The sequence below is a fragment of the Podarcis cretensis genome, assembly GCF_951804945.1.
Source record: "Podarcis cretensis genome assembly, chromosome: 1".
Classification (NCBI taxonomy): Eukaryota; Metazoa; Chordata; class Lepidosauria; order Squamata; family Lacertidae; genus Podarcis; species Podarcis cretensis.
Window position 1 is genome coordinate 64,887,187 of NC_137170.1, and position 17,662 is coordinate 64,904,848.

At 39.3% G+C, this 17,662-nt stretch overlaps 1 protein-coding gene across 4 annotated transcripts in view; it reads left to right on the plus strand.

Moving 5' to 3' along the window:
- The window catches only part of METTL15 (methyltransferase 15, mitochondrial 12S rRNA N4-cytidine), an 85,882-nt gene that overhangs the window by 3,420 nt on the left and 64,800 nt on the right, over positions 1-17,662 (plus strand). For 3 of the 4 annotated variants that reach the window (XM_079969567.1, XM_079969565.1, XM_079969566.1), the window contains exons 2-3: positions 5,585-5,904; positions 6,146-6,229. In XM_079969567.1, coding sequence (XP_079825693.1) covers positions 5,644-5,904; positions 6,146-6,229 — 345 coding nt within the window. In that variant the 5' untranslated portion in view covers positions 5,585-5,643. The remainder of the gene's footprint in view (positions 1-5,584; positions 5,905-6,145; positions 6,230-17,662) is intronic. The other variant, XM_079969568.1, reaches the window with a different exon arrangement.

The following is a 17,662-nucleotide window of genomic DNA, read 5'->3' on the forward strand; positions in this document are numbered from 1 at the left end:
CAAAATCAGGGATTCAAGATGGCCTTAATAGATTGGAGAACTGGGCCAAACCTAACAAAATGAATTTCACTAGGGACATATGTAAGGTTCTGCACTTAGGCAGGAAGAACCAGCTACACTAATAAAACATTGCCAGTAGTATATGTGAAAAGAATCTAGGGGTCTTAGTGGACCACAAGCTTAACAAGAGTCAACAGTGATGCAGCACCAAAAAACCCTAAGGCTATTCTAGGCTGCATCAACAGAAGTATCACAACCAGGGGTAGTAATAGTACCACTTTATTATGCCTTGGTCAGACCACACCTAGAATTCTGTGTTCAATTCTGGGTGCCACAATTTAAGAAGGATATTGACAAGCTGGAACATGTGCAGAGAGGGTGACCAAGATGATCAAGGGTCTGAAAACCAAGCCTTATAAGGAATTGTTGATGAAGTTGGATACTGTACGTTTACCCTGGTACAGAGGAGACTGCTTTCACTGTTTTCTCTGACAATAGGATCTTGCATTACATACTACTACCCCCTTGTTGGATTCAAATCTGGTTCTGACTCAAGGTTAGCCACATTTTAGTGTTTATCCTCAAATAAAGTTCAGAACCACTGATGTCACTTTCATTTGGAGGGCTCTCACACTCCTTAATTGTTCATGCTCCCTATATTTGTCATCCTTGCTTCTGTGCTACTCTTTGATGCCAAGGACTTTTCCTCATTGGCTGCAGGTATAGACAAAGTCAACTAGTCCCCAAAGGATACTTTTATCAACCTGTGCTAGAGATTCTGTGCCAAATCCTTCAAGTGTGTTATCTCTGCCTGCAGTGTTTTGTTAGCATCTCTTTTCTTCCGAGCTAAGTAGCCTACTGGTGATGAGCTTCCATTAGGGTATGCACACCTGATACTTCAGAGAGCAGGTTTGGAAAGCCTGGAAGCTGTTGATCAGGGGTCAGTAAGGTTTATCTGGGCCGGACTGGTCCTGCGGAGATCCCTCTGTGGGCCAGATCGCACATGCATGGGAGCCTGCGATTTCTGGCGTCTGCGCAGACACAATTTCCGGTGCCACGGAAGCGAGTCCCTGCGCCGCGCCGGTTTAGCACAGCATGTGAGCGGGCAGCTCAGTTCAGGGGTGGCTCGTGGGCCGCTCAAATGACCTCCGCAGGTCACTTCTGGCCCATGGGCCTTAGGTTGCTAACCCCTGCTGTAGATGATGCTTCCTGAGCATTTTCTGTATGCACCCCTGGGCTCTCCAATGTCTGCATCCTGTTCTCAGACTCCTTGTCCAAAGGCATAATATAATTCTCCAATCTACATCTTCTTGCTATGTGCCCCACAATACTATATTTTCTCCAAATAGATGTGAGCTTGTGTTCTCCAACTCACTTCCTCCTTCAGCTTCTCACAGTACCCTGGTACATGACCAAACATACAAACACGCAAGCAAGCTTCCAGACAGCTCAGAGAAACAACCAGCCTTAATCCTAAAGACATAAGCTGACTCTTTTAAATATTAGCAATCGGTGCAGTTGTTTGAGCATAGGTGTAACATTCATATGGTTGGCTGCATCACTCAGCAACCCAACTTCTGCATTAACTACAGTTTCCAGACCTTCCTTAAGAGAAGCCTCACACAGAGTGCATAATAGCATAGCCATATGATATGAATTTATCAACACAGATATTGTCCAATGAAGTAAAGCCAAGCTTTATGTGAGTTGATTTCGTCTCTGCTGTTCTGTGGGATTCCAGCTTATTTGCATGTATTGCCAGAGTTATACTTCTGTAAGCCTCAAAACATATTTTCAAGCGTAAAGACCTCTGTTCAAAAGGAAGGAACCTGCTGTATTCCAGTTATAATATACTGTCTGACCTCTAGCTTTTCCCAACTACAGTGGTACCTCTGGTTACGAACTTAATTCGTTCTGGAGGTCCGTTCTTAAGATGAAACCGTTCTTATCCTGAGGCGTGCTTTCGCTAATGGGGCTTCCCGCTGTGCGCACACGCCTCCTGTTTGCATCCTGGGGCAAAGTTCGCAACCAGGAGCAGCTACTTTCAGGTTAGCAGAGCTCGTAACCTGAAGTGTTCGTAACCAGAAGCATTTGTAACCAGAGGTACCACTGTATATATTTTGATTCTAAGACTGCAGTTGTGTATACATACTTGAGAGTATGCTCTACTAAACTTAATGGAACTCATTTTGCCCTGCATTCTATGATCTCATAGCAGTCAGCATTGTATTGAATTGTGCTTCCGGATAGCGGGATAGCCGCTGAGGGGGAAATCCTTGCAAGCTGCAAAGAAGAAGGATACAAGAGATGCTATGAGGTCTGACACTGCTGTGACAAATGTATTGGAGAACTGGAAGGAAATTATTTCCTTGCACCTGCAGCAGAAATGTGGACAATCCATCCGTTTTCCCCAAGGCCTCTTCAGCAGTCACTGGGCTGTCATGCCATTGTCTTTTCAGCAGCCCTCTATTAGTGTGCCTGATCTCCATAGGTTCCTTGTAGCTATTCCTGCACTTTTCTTGCTACCTCCTTATTTTAACATTTTCAACAGACATTTGTTCTTTTTCCATTCAGCTTCTGTATTCTTGCACACTCTTGCGTTCCCTTGAGGGTTTTACTGTCGGGGAAGCTGTAGACTGCAATCCAACAATTCAGTCAATTTAAGCCCATTATTTATTCTAATTGTTGATATACTGCCTTTAAAAATATTTCTCTCTAAGGTGGCTCACGGAATAAAAATAACAGAAACAGTAACAAAACCACCAAACAACATTGCAAAAGCAAAAAAAAAGATACTCAGAAAAATCCTTGTACAATAAAAAAAACCTTCCAAAGATTGCTTGTGATGAGAAAGAGTCGGAAGGCAGTTGCACATTTGGAAGACCCTGCCAATGTAATCTTTACTAATTGGGGGGGGGGGGCAGAAAGCAGAGGACTGCAGATGCTGATCTTAGGGCTCAGTTAGTTTAATATGGATGGACGTGGCCCTTCAGATAACCTGGTACTAGATCATTTAACGCTTTAGAGTTTGACACCAGCACTTTAAATTGAGTCTGGAAACAAATTGCAAACTGTTACTCATAATCCTCCTCCTACAAACATTTTGGCAGTCTCATTTTTCACCAGTTAGTTTCCAAATTGCATTTAAAGGCAGCTTTGTGTAGACAGCATTATATAGTCCAGCCTAGATCTAACTAGTGCATGGATGACTGAGGCTAGCTGGGCTGTAGCTGGTGAACCATCTGAAGCTGGTAAAAGTGTTCATAGTTACTTATGTAACCTGGCCATTCAGTGATAATGTTGGATCCGGTTGGACTTTTATATATACGGTACTTGATTCTTAAGAACATAAGAAGAGCCTGCTGGGTCTCGCCTACTCTATGAGAGTGTTAACTCCATCCAAAACCGATTGCATATCTATGTCCAGAGCCACAAAACTTCTAGTCACTGGATTTTCACCTGCATCTACACTAGAACTGTCCCTAGACACTGATTCGGGGTTTCCATAGTATCCCCCCTGGGGTTAGCTGGTGGAAGCAAGAGATAAAGTTGAGTATTTTCAGAGTACTGAATGGATGATCTTTCCCAGTAGTATGATGTCAAAGTGAAATAACATGGGTGACAATATAATCGGAAGGCATTGTATTGGACAGCAGTTGTCATGAGTCCCTTGGCGCTTTCAGTGTCAGACCTGGGGTGGCAGATTCTGGAGAAAGACTTGGAGGGAGATGACAAATGGGAGTCTAATGATGTGGCTCAGAAAAGTATCATAGCTGATGGTATTGAAAAACACAAGATAATCAGTAGGATTGTGACGAGAACCCGCTCGCCATCCGTAAATAATCAGTCTCACACCAAAATGGGTTGTAGAAATCTGGCCACAGCTCTCCTTAGAAGCTGCTGGAGCACAGCCTTTATTGTGTGTTCACGAAAAGATACAAATTCAAGGAGAGAGCTTTGCCTCAGTCAGCAGATAAAAGACAATACAATACATCGGTCTCATGTTCTCACACCAGACCACGCAGTTGATCATGTTATACTACGTGGACCAATCATTGGATGGCATGAGCTCTCCACGCGTTGATCATGCTCCCAAGCAATGCTTTCTGCTATGAAATCATCCTTGTAATAATGAACTTTTGCCCATGCTCTTATGGACAAATGACCATATTCCCACAGGATTGTGTTTCACCCTCCTGGTGCATGTCATTATCAGGGTGAACAAGGTCCTGAAATTAGGTTGAAACCAGCCTGGAATAATCTAAATAATCAGCATCATCCTGAGTTGAGCTGCTACTAACCACTCTAAAACTTTTCCCCAAAGTGGCATGTTTTACAGTGGGCAATATTGCTCAAATCCACCAGATTAGGATAGATTCCTCTGAGGCAAATATGCCTTAAAAAAACAAACAAAAACTGCACTTCAGAGGGCATTATTATTATTATTATTATATTAATTGAATTTATATACTGCCCTCTACCCGGAGGTCTCAGGGCAGCATCTCATCATCTGAAGCATAGCCACCTCATAAACCCATTTAATATGTTGCATAGATCAGCAGGCCAGGTACAGCCATACCTTGGTTCTCGAACGCCTTGTGACTCGAACGTTTTGGCTCCCAAATGCCACAAACCCAGAAGTGAGTGTTCTGGTTTGCAAATGTTCTTTGGAACCCAAAAGTCCGACACGGCTTCCACTTGAGTGCAGGAAGCTCCTGCAGCCAATCAGAAGCCATGGCTTTGTTTTCGAATGTCGAACGGACTTCTAGAACGGATTCCATTCAAGAACCAAAGTATGACTGTAGTATGTTTCAAATGTTGAAGCAGACAGTTCATATTCTCAAGCTGCATAAAGAATCCCATCTCTAAAAGAACATTCATGTATTGCTACCATGATGTAGATTGAGAACAAGAATGTACAATGAAATGTTTATGTAGCACACAGGCAATCCTATGAGGTTGCAAACATAGGATATGCTCCATATTTTTCTCTATGATAATGTCTGCCTTCTATTTATAAGCTTCATCCTGGAAAGGGATTATATACGTAATAGTATTTTGCAGAGTAAATTCTTAGCTCGTTTTTGCTAACACCAACTCTGAGATGGAATATAGACTAAGAGGCAGTGATTTTCCCAGAGCAAGTCAGTGAACTTCATGACTGAATCAGACTGCAAAGCAGGGTTTCTGTTATCCAAGCATCATGTTCTGGCTACTGCTCAATACTGACCCAATTATGCTTGAATCTTTTTGAACTAGGAGCAGTTTGGGCATCCCCAATCTACACTGTGTTAAATGAGGCATATATGTCAATATGGTTTATATTTGAATAGATCTGTGATTCAGAACAGTTGAATTTGTAACAGATGCTCAGGTTGTAAAGTTATGCTAGTGGAGTACTTGCAAGTACTAGAGTTGGCCAAATACAATAGCATCATTAGTGGCATATGTTAAATAGCATCTTGCAACATTTACTGGCACTGAAATCTTTTTGTGCTGATTAGTAAAACAAATTGCTATTGCTTTTATACAGTTAGCCATTTTAAAAATGTGAATTTTGACTTCTAATATGTTTTCCCCCCAGGTTGGCTTCTTTGTTTTATTATTTTTATACCCTGCCCTTCAATCAAACTTACCTACAATATGCACCAGCTGCTGTATTTATGCAAGACCTGCAACCGATTTCCTTTTCACAGTTTAGTTAGATCTAGCCCAAATTGCTTAGGTACATGGGTAAAAAATATACACTCTTCATTAACCCGTAAATGTGAAACTGAAGAAAAATTGCATTTGCATGGTGATGAATACTTAAATGGCGGAGTAGACAATGAAGACTATCAACAACGGCATATACCAGTTATGGTTCAGGAAGTTGTGAATTTTTTAGCACCACGTAAAGGACAGGTAAGTTGAAATTTCTTTTCAAAGTAGATTGAATAATAATAAAGAATTGCAAGCTTTATTTTACAGCTAGAGTAAGTTATAGATGAAATTGTTCTGTAATTTATGTCCTTGAAGATTCTCTATTGTACTGAACTGATTTGTGATTGACTTGAATGTATTTTGCTTACTACAACAATGTTGTTGTTGATAATGATGATGATCGTGGTAAGATAATACAGTACTTCTCTATTTCTATATGAAGCTGACTGGAGGGGAGGCCACAGGATCTAGCGTGAGATGCAAGTTAAAAGTTGTCAGAAAGTCCAACATAGAAGTCATAGAAAGGGTGAGCAAGATCAATAGGGAAACATTTCCCATGTATATTTCAGAATAGAGATCTACCAGAGCTGTCAAAACTGTATCCATCCCATATCCAGGTTGGAAACCAGATGGACAGAGATCAAGGAAGGATTTTTTAAATCCAGGAATGCCTATAGCTGTTCAGCCCCCACATGTTGCACAACTTTTTTCCAAAAGAAATGTTGTATGTGAACTTAAACCTGGCCAGGCTATCTCTGTCTAAAGGTTTAAAAAGTGGGCAGATCATCACCTCTTAGTACAGGAGAAATCCTACCCTCATCAAGAGAGGCATTAATTTTTGTGGCTCACTATGTTCTTCCTTGCTGACCTTCACCACCAGAGATGGCCAGGCTCCACATTACCTTTGGTGGATCTCACAGAACCCTATCTACATCCTTGAGGATGACCAGGGCATATTCCTTGAAGAACTTTCAACAATTGATTCTGACACCTCCGTATATAATGTCATCCAATTTGGACTCCCCCTGCCCTGCCCAGCATTCCAGGTTCTTACAAGATTCATAAGCCTTCAGCTGGCCAACGAGACAAAAATAAAGTGTGGAAGGATTTCTGAAGCAAGAGGAAGCTTTCAGTGAAGCTGAACAAACTTTGTGTTGGTCTTTAATGAGGTAGACGTGGCATAGTTGGGCTTCCAAAAGGCTTTTGAACATTAAACACACACACACTGAAAAGTCCTGTGATAATCTGTGTATTAACATACCATCTCTAACTATACAGAGATATAAGAAAATCTATTTCTTAAGATATTCCCATATGAATTTTTGATTATTATTATTTTGTTGTATGTTGCATTCGATGCTACCGGTTCCAGTGAGACTTCTGAGAGCTATGACAATTCAGAATTGTGCAGCTTGTTTATTGTTCCTAATAATGAAATCCTGTGCATGCCTGCTTATAAGAAAGTCTTGGGATGCGGGTGGCTGTGGTCTAAACCACTGAGCTTCTTGGGCTTGTCGATCAGAAGTTTGGCAGTTCGAATCCCCACAGTGGTGGTGAGCTCTTGTTGCTCTGTCCCAGCTTCTGCCAACCTACCCATTCAAAAGCATACTAGTGCAAATAGATAAATAGGTACCCCTGCAGTGGAAAGGTAAATGGTATTTCCATGTGCCCTGGCACTCATCACAGTGTTCCATTGCTCCAGAAGCAGTGTAGTTGTGCTGGCCACATGACCCGAAAAGCTGTCTGTAGACAAAACACCGCCTCCCTTGGCTTGAAAAGCGAGATGACTGCCGCATCCCATTGTTGCCTCTGACTGGACTTAACCACCCAGGGGTTCTTTACCTTTACCTTTTTTTACCTATAAGAAAGTAAAGTTCAGTGGTACTTACTCCCAGGTAAATGTGTATAGATTTCAGGCAAAGTCAACTGCAAGTTTCAGAGTGAAAACACGAATGATTAGAAATACTTGCACCATATGGCTTTTAAATAATAATAATAATAACAACAATACGGGATTAGAAAAAATTCATATTTGTTTTCACATTCAGTGGTAAATGATACTGTAAGCCACAAAAGTGTGCTTCACAAAGATTTATGTGTTAGTGAAGCAAAATGTGAGGCTCCATTTGGCAGAGGATCATCAATGTTTTCTCCTTTAAGCACCAAAACTGTAATTATTAAAAAATAACCAATGTTTTATACTTTGTGTTACTCTATTGTCTGATATTGTCTGCAGAAATTGTGATTTTATTCATATATATATATATATATATGGGATATGTGAATTTCTGGTCTGTCTAATCTGTAACTTCAAGCTTCAGCAGCCACTTTCTATTCTCAGGATTGCCCCTCTGGAAGAATTTTGTGGTCATTTTGTGCTATGGCTTCAGTCTCAGTGTTGGCTAGGGACGCTGCTACTTCAGAACTTTAAATGCTGTTTCATAACCATGAATGGCTGCCACTTATATGCTTCTGTAAATGATAGTATCTTCAAAGTACCTTTATTACACACCAGTGGATTTTTCTTATGCCTCTTTAGAGTATAGCTATGCAGTTACGATGATGTAGAATGAAAGCAGGTACTATTTTTCTGTATTTTTGTTTATATCCTCCTATCTTAGGGGATGGCAAGTATTCTGATTCTGACATGGAGGGTAGTGTATGAGTGCCAGCCAAGTTTGTTGGGCAAAATATTGCACAAAGAGTTAATATTATTTGGCCAGTTTCTTCATTAAAGTTGAGGTCAGTAATCAAGGCCAAAACTTGCTTGCCTTATGGTTGCTTATAAAATGTAGGCTGCTTCTGTGATAGACAGAAACTACGTTTTCCAATTCCTTCCATCTCTTGACCTACTCTAATGCAGTTTTAGCACATTGTTCCTTTTGCAGGCTTGACGGCACAAATTGTAACTATCTCATAGGTACTGAATATATTTGACAAAATATGTATCATAGCAGAAAATGAAGAAAGAGCATACTGGTTTGTTTGGGTGATGGGATCAGAGCTCTTTGAAATAGGTTTGAACTCTTTGCTCTTGCCTGTGGGAAAACTTTCACTTAATGCAAGGGATTGGATTTCCAGGCAAACTCTTAAATATCTACCCATTGCTTTAGAACCCTTTCCTCCCAAATCCCTTTTGTGCAGTATTCTCTGAAGTACACTGTATGAATGAGTCACTCCCTTTTTAGTTCATTTTCTTCTCAATGGAACGCCTACTGCAGTAAGCCTGCTGAAACATACTTCCTGTAAAACTTGCTATATTAACTATTATTTTAGGGTATTTTTGTTCTAGTTCCCCAAAGGTTCTGTGCTAGTATGTACAGAGCTGTAGTGAATAATACAAAAGGTCAAATCAACACAACCTTTTTATAGGCACATCTGGTTGTGGAGCCAAAACCACCCATAATACTTCTTACCTTAACTAGTGCCTGTCCTTCATCTTCTGTGATTTGGAGGGTCCTGTAGCTAAATGGCTGGAGGACATTTGTTTTTCTTCTTGTTCTTTTTTTTTTTTTTTTTGCTTGCGATAACAGCCAGTAATGGGCAAAGCAAATAAGTGTGGGAGGGCTGCAAAATAATAGATGAAGTGTAGGCGTGCTGGAGCTGAGAAGGGACTGGCAGCATTGGTCTTAAAATGTACAGGCTGTACAATGAGATGCCCACATTGATGTCTCTTTACCATTGTTTATTTCAGCCTCTGTGTTGATGTTAAGTGTATCTAGCTTCTCTGGGAGCCGGGGGCCAAAATATGCATGGCACTAAATCACATGCAGCTTTTCCTGGACTCTTTTTTCCTCCTACAAAATGAAGATGCAGTCCTCCATGGAAGAAGACCAGAGCTGGAGGCATCTTAAACCTTTCCCCTAATGGCTCTTTTTTTTTGGCTAGAAATTGCTCCTGCTCCAGAACTGCTTTTCACTGTGCCAGGGAAAAAATGCAGGTAACTTCACACACCCCTTTGTGGGACGGAAGGTAGATAGCTTACGAGAGAAGAATTCTTAGTATAAAAGGCTTCGGAGAAGAAAGGAAGCCTTTTCCCATAGGTCTTCCATGGATGTTGGAGCTGCATTTTGTAAAATAAAAAATGGCGAGGGGGAACTAAGTGAAATCTGTTTTTGTAAAATTCTCTTGTGTCATAATTTTGAATTGTGCAATGGCTTGTGCAGAGTAGTGGGAGCAGCTGTCAATTTTAGGTTTTCTCGGCCATCGAAAACATTTGTTTATTTGGGTTGCTTTGCCATTGGTTGACCAACAGTTCACCATCATCAGGTTTCCTGAGAACTAAATCCCATTGAGTGTGATGGGGCTTGCTTCCAGATAAGTGTGCATAAATAAGATTGCAGCGTGATATAGTAAGCTATGCCATAACTGCTTTACGATGTTACAGTTTCAGCTAAATATTAAAGACAACTTGGGTTGCAATCCTATACTCGCTTGGAGCTTGCTTTTGAGTAGACGTGTATCAGATTGTGCTGTTGCTAACTCATACAGGTTCTGCCTGAATTGAAGTGATTTGTATAGGTTATTTAAAAAAGCAGCCTCTACTTAAACTACATATTGCAAGCCAGCAAATAAGGATGATTGGCCATAATTCAAAGATAAGCATTTTTAGTCCCATTGATTTCAGTGGGAGACAGTTGAGCAGATTTCTCTCTGAAATTTGGGACTTAAAGTGGGACTTTCTTGATAGGACATTTAGGTATACATTCCATTCCTATGGTTCATGGCCTCACCATCCAGGCACATCATATTATCTGTTATGTATCTGTGAAGCTTGCATCTCAGCCTCCAAATAGGGGACAGTATATGAGGATGAAATGTTAGATTATATTTGCTCACATCTTACTACCTCAGAAATTCTGGTCTTCTTAACTGAAGTATGAAGTTTTGATATGTTGTGCGGAAATAGCTGCTTGATAGCAAATAAAGCAGCAGGCTTAGGATATGCAGCCGTATGAAGGAATTTTCAGGGATCATTTCAGTTTATCTTTTACTATAGCATATGTACACATGGTGATATGCTGGGATTTATTTGTTATACCTAGTATAAAATGCTTCAGAAGCATAACTGCTCAATACAGTCTTTTTGTTATGAAGACATGAATGTAGTTGCAACATTTTATAGAATAAAATATCATGGCCCTGAACCTGTGATGTGCCTGCCAAGATTGGGTTGGTGGGCAGGCATCTACTGTAGTTTTAGGTGCAAAAACCAACGGTTGCATCTAGCAACTTAGATTCATGTGATTTTTTTCCTCCCTTGCTCTTGCCTACCAGGCAACGAGTTCAGCTTTTCTGATAGCACCAATAATCAGTGAGATAGAACAGGAGAATGGAAGGCTTCACAAATGCAATGGCCTGCACCGAGCCTTCTGCTGTTCTTGGTGTTGTGAATTTTTGCACGAATTCAAAGATAGCGGTACCATTGTTTTAGGGTGTTGGCTTTATTGCAAATGTGGTTCACAAAGTGTGTTCCCAAATACCAATAAGTGGCAAAAAAAGCCTGATAAAATATTAAAATTATTATTTGATGGATCTGTGCAGGTGTTCACATACATTGCAGTGTGCAAAATGAGTTCAGAGTTTCAGCTTGATACACAGAAGTTTTGGGCAGTTTGAGCTACGCAGATCCTGCTATAGTGTTTCATAACCTGTCTAGACTTTGTACTTGTACTTTGGTTCTCAGCAGTTAGACCTTCTTGGTACCATCGTCATTGCAGTTAACCACCAACTCTCTTCCTATGTACATTTCTACTGAAGGAGAACCTGTAGCTTCTACCAAGAAAGGAAACAGCAAGGCACTTGGTCTGCCCACTGAGAGCTGTGCTGTGTATACACTTGATCTCATTTTCCTGTGATACTAAGTTAGCTTGCTGCTATCACTATATATCACGTAACAAATGATAGTATTTCAGGAGCCTATTTAAGGCACTATGTTATAATAAAAAAGATGCAGTGCTGTGGGATGACTCAGCTCGTAAATGACGCTGTGTACGCTTTCCCTCTGTGCTACAGCATTAGTCTTAGCACTTCTTTGGCAAAACTACTCACAAGAAAGTAATCTTAAGTCTTTTGAATGAGACACCGGTCCCAGAAGTAGTGATAGGAATAAGTGGTTCTATACTCTTCCCAGGATTGGCTAGCTTTTAAATATTTGAGGACCAGTTTACACACAGTGATTTAGATTTTCAGTTTTCTATCGCACCAGATAGTCCTAGGAGAACTTTAACACTTTATGCCATGAAAGTTAGTGACACAAATGCCACTGAAACCACCCGTATTATAAAAAAATGCTGGAATTAAAGTCCCAGGGACAGGCAATTTTTTAACCATACATAACTTCACTGGAAGCTAATTCTGAGCTGGAAGAGTGGTAGTTATGCATATAGAATCAGGACAACGTTTCTCAATATTTGTTCAATCATATTTTTACATGTTTCTTATTTCTCAGTATTCTTCTGCATAGTTTTAAATCAATATATGAAATTTCAAGAGTCAAATAATGATTGGGCTTAAGAACTGTGACATGAAAAACCTGATAAAATTCTGGTATCTTCTTATGTAGCTTCTACTTTTGTGTGAGTAGACTGTACCTGAAATAATTGATAAATAGAATGTGTTTGAAACATTATATCCTAAAGTGCTGTTTTGAGATAACAGTAGTTATTGTAGCATAACTATTATTTGGGCATAAGCCATTTCATATGAGAGACAAAGTTATTAAATCCAGCAAGTAATGTATAATTTAAGGTACATAAGATGCATCTTTTTATAATTTTTCCCTTAATAAAATAATTATTTTTTAAATTCTGATTGATGCAGTGAATATTCATAATCAGTATATATCTGTACCTTTCAAAGCTGGTTAATAATATGACACCTCCCCACCATGCGCCACATTTTTATATCTGGAGGGAGTAGCAAATTCAAAAGAAAAAAGCAATCTTGTTATGAAAATCATCTTAGCACAATCAAGTTTATGTAGAATATTATGGTACAGTACATCATATTTATCATGCAACAAAACAGTTAGATTTAGGCTGCAGATCTATAAACCCTTAACTGAAAGTAAATTTTATTAAACTGTGGGATGTTTACATTTGAGTAAGCCTGCTTAGGAAAGTGGTATCGGTCACATGAACAGTTTAGGCTGCAATCTAACACTGCTTAACTGAGAGAGAGCCCCACTGAATTCAATATGACTTACAATCATAGAAACATAGAATCATTGCTTCTGAATAGACCTGGTTCGGATTGGACAGTTGAAGTTTAAGGATAGGGGTGTAATTATAGTTCTGTATGGAGGAAGGAAATCTATTTCTCAATTGGCATATGCGCTTGACTCATGTATGTATCAGAAAAGTTACCCTTTAATTAGCACTTGGTAAAAATACATATTTTTAAAAAGTCAAACAACTACCAACTGCTTAAAATTTTCAGGGTCTAGAAAGCATCTTGACAATTTCACAGGGGAATTACGTTGAGGAAATAATATCAGTAGGTACATGGATGGTTGATTGTGGTCCTTTCTGTTGAACCTGAAATGTCATGCATTAGTATCTTCAACAATTTAATTCTCACATTTGAGCATATGAGGAACAATGAGCATTTGCCTCTGCAGAAGATTCATTTAACTTCTATTTCTATTAATATGGTTGCACCAATCATCTAGCATGATTCATAGCAGCTCTTTATTGCTATTAGTACTCTTACTGTAAAATTTAAACAGTGTAAATGTATTTCTCGTCTCCTAAATGCCTCTGATACAGGAAATGATGTAAATATGTAATGTAGAAAAAGACAAAGATGATTACCAGATTGTTCTAATTTTTCCAAATTTACTTTTATATACTTTTTTCTAAATAAACCTGAAAATCTGAAAACTACTGCCTGAAATGTCACCTGTGAAAATGAGCAGATGCGAACATAACATTTAGGAGTTTGTGGCATTTTCGTTTAGTAAAAAGGAGCAAGGGGACATTGCATAGAGAAAAAAGTGAAGAGAGACATGTTCCCTCTACTCTCAATGCTAGAATTCGGGGTTATCCAGTGAAATTGTTTGGTGGTAGATGCATGACGGACACATGGAAGTACTGAAGTACTTCTTCACTCCGTTCATAGTCAAACTATGGAATTTGCTACCTTAAGATGGGATGGCCAATAGCTTTGATGCCTTCCAATGGAAATTAGACAGATCCACAGAAAGTAAGTCTATCAAAAACTGCTTTTCGTGATGTGCATATGTAATCTTCCAGTTCTGAGAATGTGTGCCACTGAATACAAGTTGTTGAGAGCAAGAAAAGGAAGGAGGGGTATTGCTTTCAAGTCCTGATTGTGAGCTTCCCGGTGGCATCCATTTGGCAATCAGACGGGCTGTTGCTCTGATGCAGGAGGGCTCGTCTTATGTAACAGTTTGGGGAAGACATGATACACGCTTTCCTTCAGATTGAAGCTATGAAAATAATATAATAAGACTTTGGCTAAATCGTTTAGGATGGGGCAAGGTCAGGGATAGAGAACGTTGCTCAGTGGGTGTGATTAAAGGGGCATGCAAGCCATTTGCTGTAATACAGTACTTGGCATCTCTGGAAAATGTTAGGAAATAAATGAAGATACAGAAAAGTAGAAGAACAACTCCTTTTCCTATTAAATGGGATTTGGAACTGAAAACAAAATACCTTTAATATAAAAGAACAATTAAAACAAGTTTCCTAAAAAACAAAATACTTCTGTAGGATTGTCAGTCAGTAATCTGAGCTGACAACTGTGCTTTAATTAAATTTGAGACTGTTACCAATTAGTCTATAGCACTACAGGCTTCAAGCTGCCTATGACTCAGTGCACTGACTCATCCAGCAAAACTTTTCTTACTAAAGAAATATCCAAGCACCCGCAAGGATGAAAGATCAAAAGGAAAGCAGGTTCACCGACCTCCTTTGCAAAACCTTTCTATTAAATTTCAATTATCAGAACTGTACAATGTGCCCCATATCCAGTTTAGTTTAGTGGTCAAAGCAATTTCAGAAGCACGACATTATTATTACTAAAAAGTAAATAATTCATCTTGAGTATATGTTATCCTAAGAATTCCAATTATGGTTAATATTTGAACTAGTACAAAATGAAGCTCAGTGGCTCATAAATGTGGCATATATAGCTTGCTAATATTTTCAATTACTTAACCATAACTTTTTACTCATTTGGTAATTTTCATTTTATTATTATCCTTGAGGAAGGTTTAAGAGATTCCAAATGCCATTAATATATTTCTCTTTCACACTGAAACCATCTCACTGCCTCTTCCGTATGATTCAGCTACCCCTCACCACAAAATATATAGAAAAAGGTGAGACAAAAGGTTGAGAACAAAGAATATTAAGCTGAACCTGTATTGCATTAGACCAGGCATAGGCAAACTCGGCCCTTTAGATGTTTTGGGACTACAACTCCCATCATCCGTAGCTAACAGGACCAGTCGTCAGGGATGATGGGAGTTGTAGTCCCAAAACATCTAAAGGGCCGAGTTTGCCTATGCCTGCATTAGACTATAACTATTTTTACTCATTACAATTTCAGTAAAGATCAGGTGCTATTTTGCCTAAACAGTGGCACCCCATTAATGGAACCCCCTGTTACTGGAGGTATGATTGGCCCCTCAGAATTGTCTTTAGGTGCCTTTGTAAAAACACTTTTTAAACTTGGGCTACATATGTTTGAATCTTTGAGATTGCTTCCGCTGTTACTTTATCTTAAATTTTATGGTATTTTAAGATTCCTCCTTTTTGTGGTATGGGTTTGTATTATCTTGTATGCCACCCTGCAGTCTTCAGATGAAGGGTGGGCCAGAAATAAATTAATAAAAATAAATGAGTAGAGGAATATTCAGAGTTGCTCTGTCAGAAGTGCTTACTTCCTGGAAAGCACATGGCCAAAGTATTCAAACAGCTGTATTGAACTACTACTCTAGCCCTGTACAGATAATAGACTTAACCCTGGTTTGTTTTCCTTAAAGCTGGCTTACATCATGTCTAAATGCCTAAACCAGGATGTGAAGCTGATGGCTAACCATGTGTGGGCTTGCATTGCCATGGAATCCATGTTTGGATGAAGGTGTGGTTTTGAATTTTTCTAAATAAATAAATAAAATAGGTTGTTTCCCCACCTCTCCAGCCTCTTTCTTTGCAGGGGTTTTTCCAGTATATAGTCTCTGGGACCAGCATTTCTCTGTGAGATCAGAAATTTCTAGTGTTCAGGCAGTAACTTTAGGTTAGTGCTAAGGTTGGTTATGTATTTACATCTCCAATGGATCTAAGTGCTTATCACTAACCACTGTTTTAAATGATCACTTTGGGGCAGTTTTGCCGTATGTCAGGCATAGGCAAACTCAGCCCTCAAGATGTTTTGGGACTACAGTTCCCATCATCCCTGACCACTGATCCTGTTAGCTAGGGATGATGGGAGTTGTAGTCCCAAAGCATCTGGAGGGCCGAGTTTGCCTATGCCTGCTGTATGTGTTTTTGTGAAGTTAATTTTGGTATTTCTTCATAGCATCTAAGAGTTCATTTATTGAAATACCTATGCTGAATTTCATAGATTTCTGCCTTAAAAGGTCCTTTTACGCTGCTACATTTATTACCAAGATTACCATGGAATGACACAGAAATGCCTTTAGTCTCCATTTTTCCTTGTTGAATGATGGTGAAATGATCAACCAGGATTTGCTTACTTGGAACATTATCCAGCTCTGTTAAAATCATTAGAAGTTTCACCAATGACATGTGGACTATGTGCTTGTGTTAAATTTTGATGAGAGACAACTTGAAATTGCATGAAATTGGTCATAGTCTTCCCCACTATGATGAGGTGTATTTCTTCTTAGTAATTATTTATTAAATTTACATCCAAATCTGCATCATGTTTTTGGGCAATGTGTAAATGGTGAGTCTAATTCCATTACATCACAGCAGCTGAGCCAATTGCTGTCAAAGGATTCCCCATAAATAAGTGACATGTTTGTGTTATGTACCATATTAGATTTCAAGGAGCGTTGAACTTTCATGTACAGTGAAGTATGTAATTGATCTAAAAGTCTCTTTTTTTGCCAGCGGTCAGAGTTTGCAGTAGGTCCCAAACGCTAAAAGCAGGACCTAGTCAACGTTACACAACATAAAGAGATTTCAGCTGTAGTCACCAGGACTCTGCCTCTCCCATTATTGGTGCTATACCTTTCTTGAACTCAGGACAACCCCATGTTCGCCTGTCCAGCTCCAACTGTGGAGCTTGAAAGAATGGCAGGGACTTGCTGGTTTGGTCCTGTGGAACCGAGTCATTCCAGATTCCTTGGCAATACTCTTGTAAAAAAAACAAACCATGCCTATATTGCCCCCAACTCTGAGCTAGAGCATTGGAGTGTGGGTTGGAGATCACTACCTATTTAAACTGAAAAGGTAAAAAGTTTAATGTGTGTTTGTTTTATCACCAGACATAAACAGAATTATAAACGAAAGATAAGGTTTTCAAGATACAGAAAGACCACAAAATCTTCTGCCAAGGTGCTTTTGAGAAAGCTTTCCTGTAATCCTAAGTACACAAATACCAAATTATCCTTTGTTTGCACAAGTTCTTATCCATTGAAGGTGTGCACAAATCTACAGATGTCACTCCTGGCTACAGTGTGATGGAAAAGAATTTGCCGTACATTGTTAGTTTCAACTGAAAGGAAGAGACATCTTTATTGCCACGGTGTAGTTTTTGAATTTGTGGTTGAAAATGTTTCCTGTGTTATTTGTATAATTATATTCCGGAATATCACTTTCACAAAGCAGTTTATCCCACAAGGTGGGACTCTTTCAGGAAATCAGACTGGTGTTTTCAATTGATAGGAGTGGTTTGTTTGTTTGTTTGTTTGTTTGTTTTAATTGACAACAGCAAGTACAATTTAAAAACATCCATCAAAATG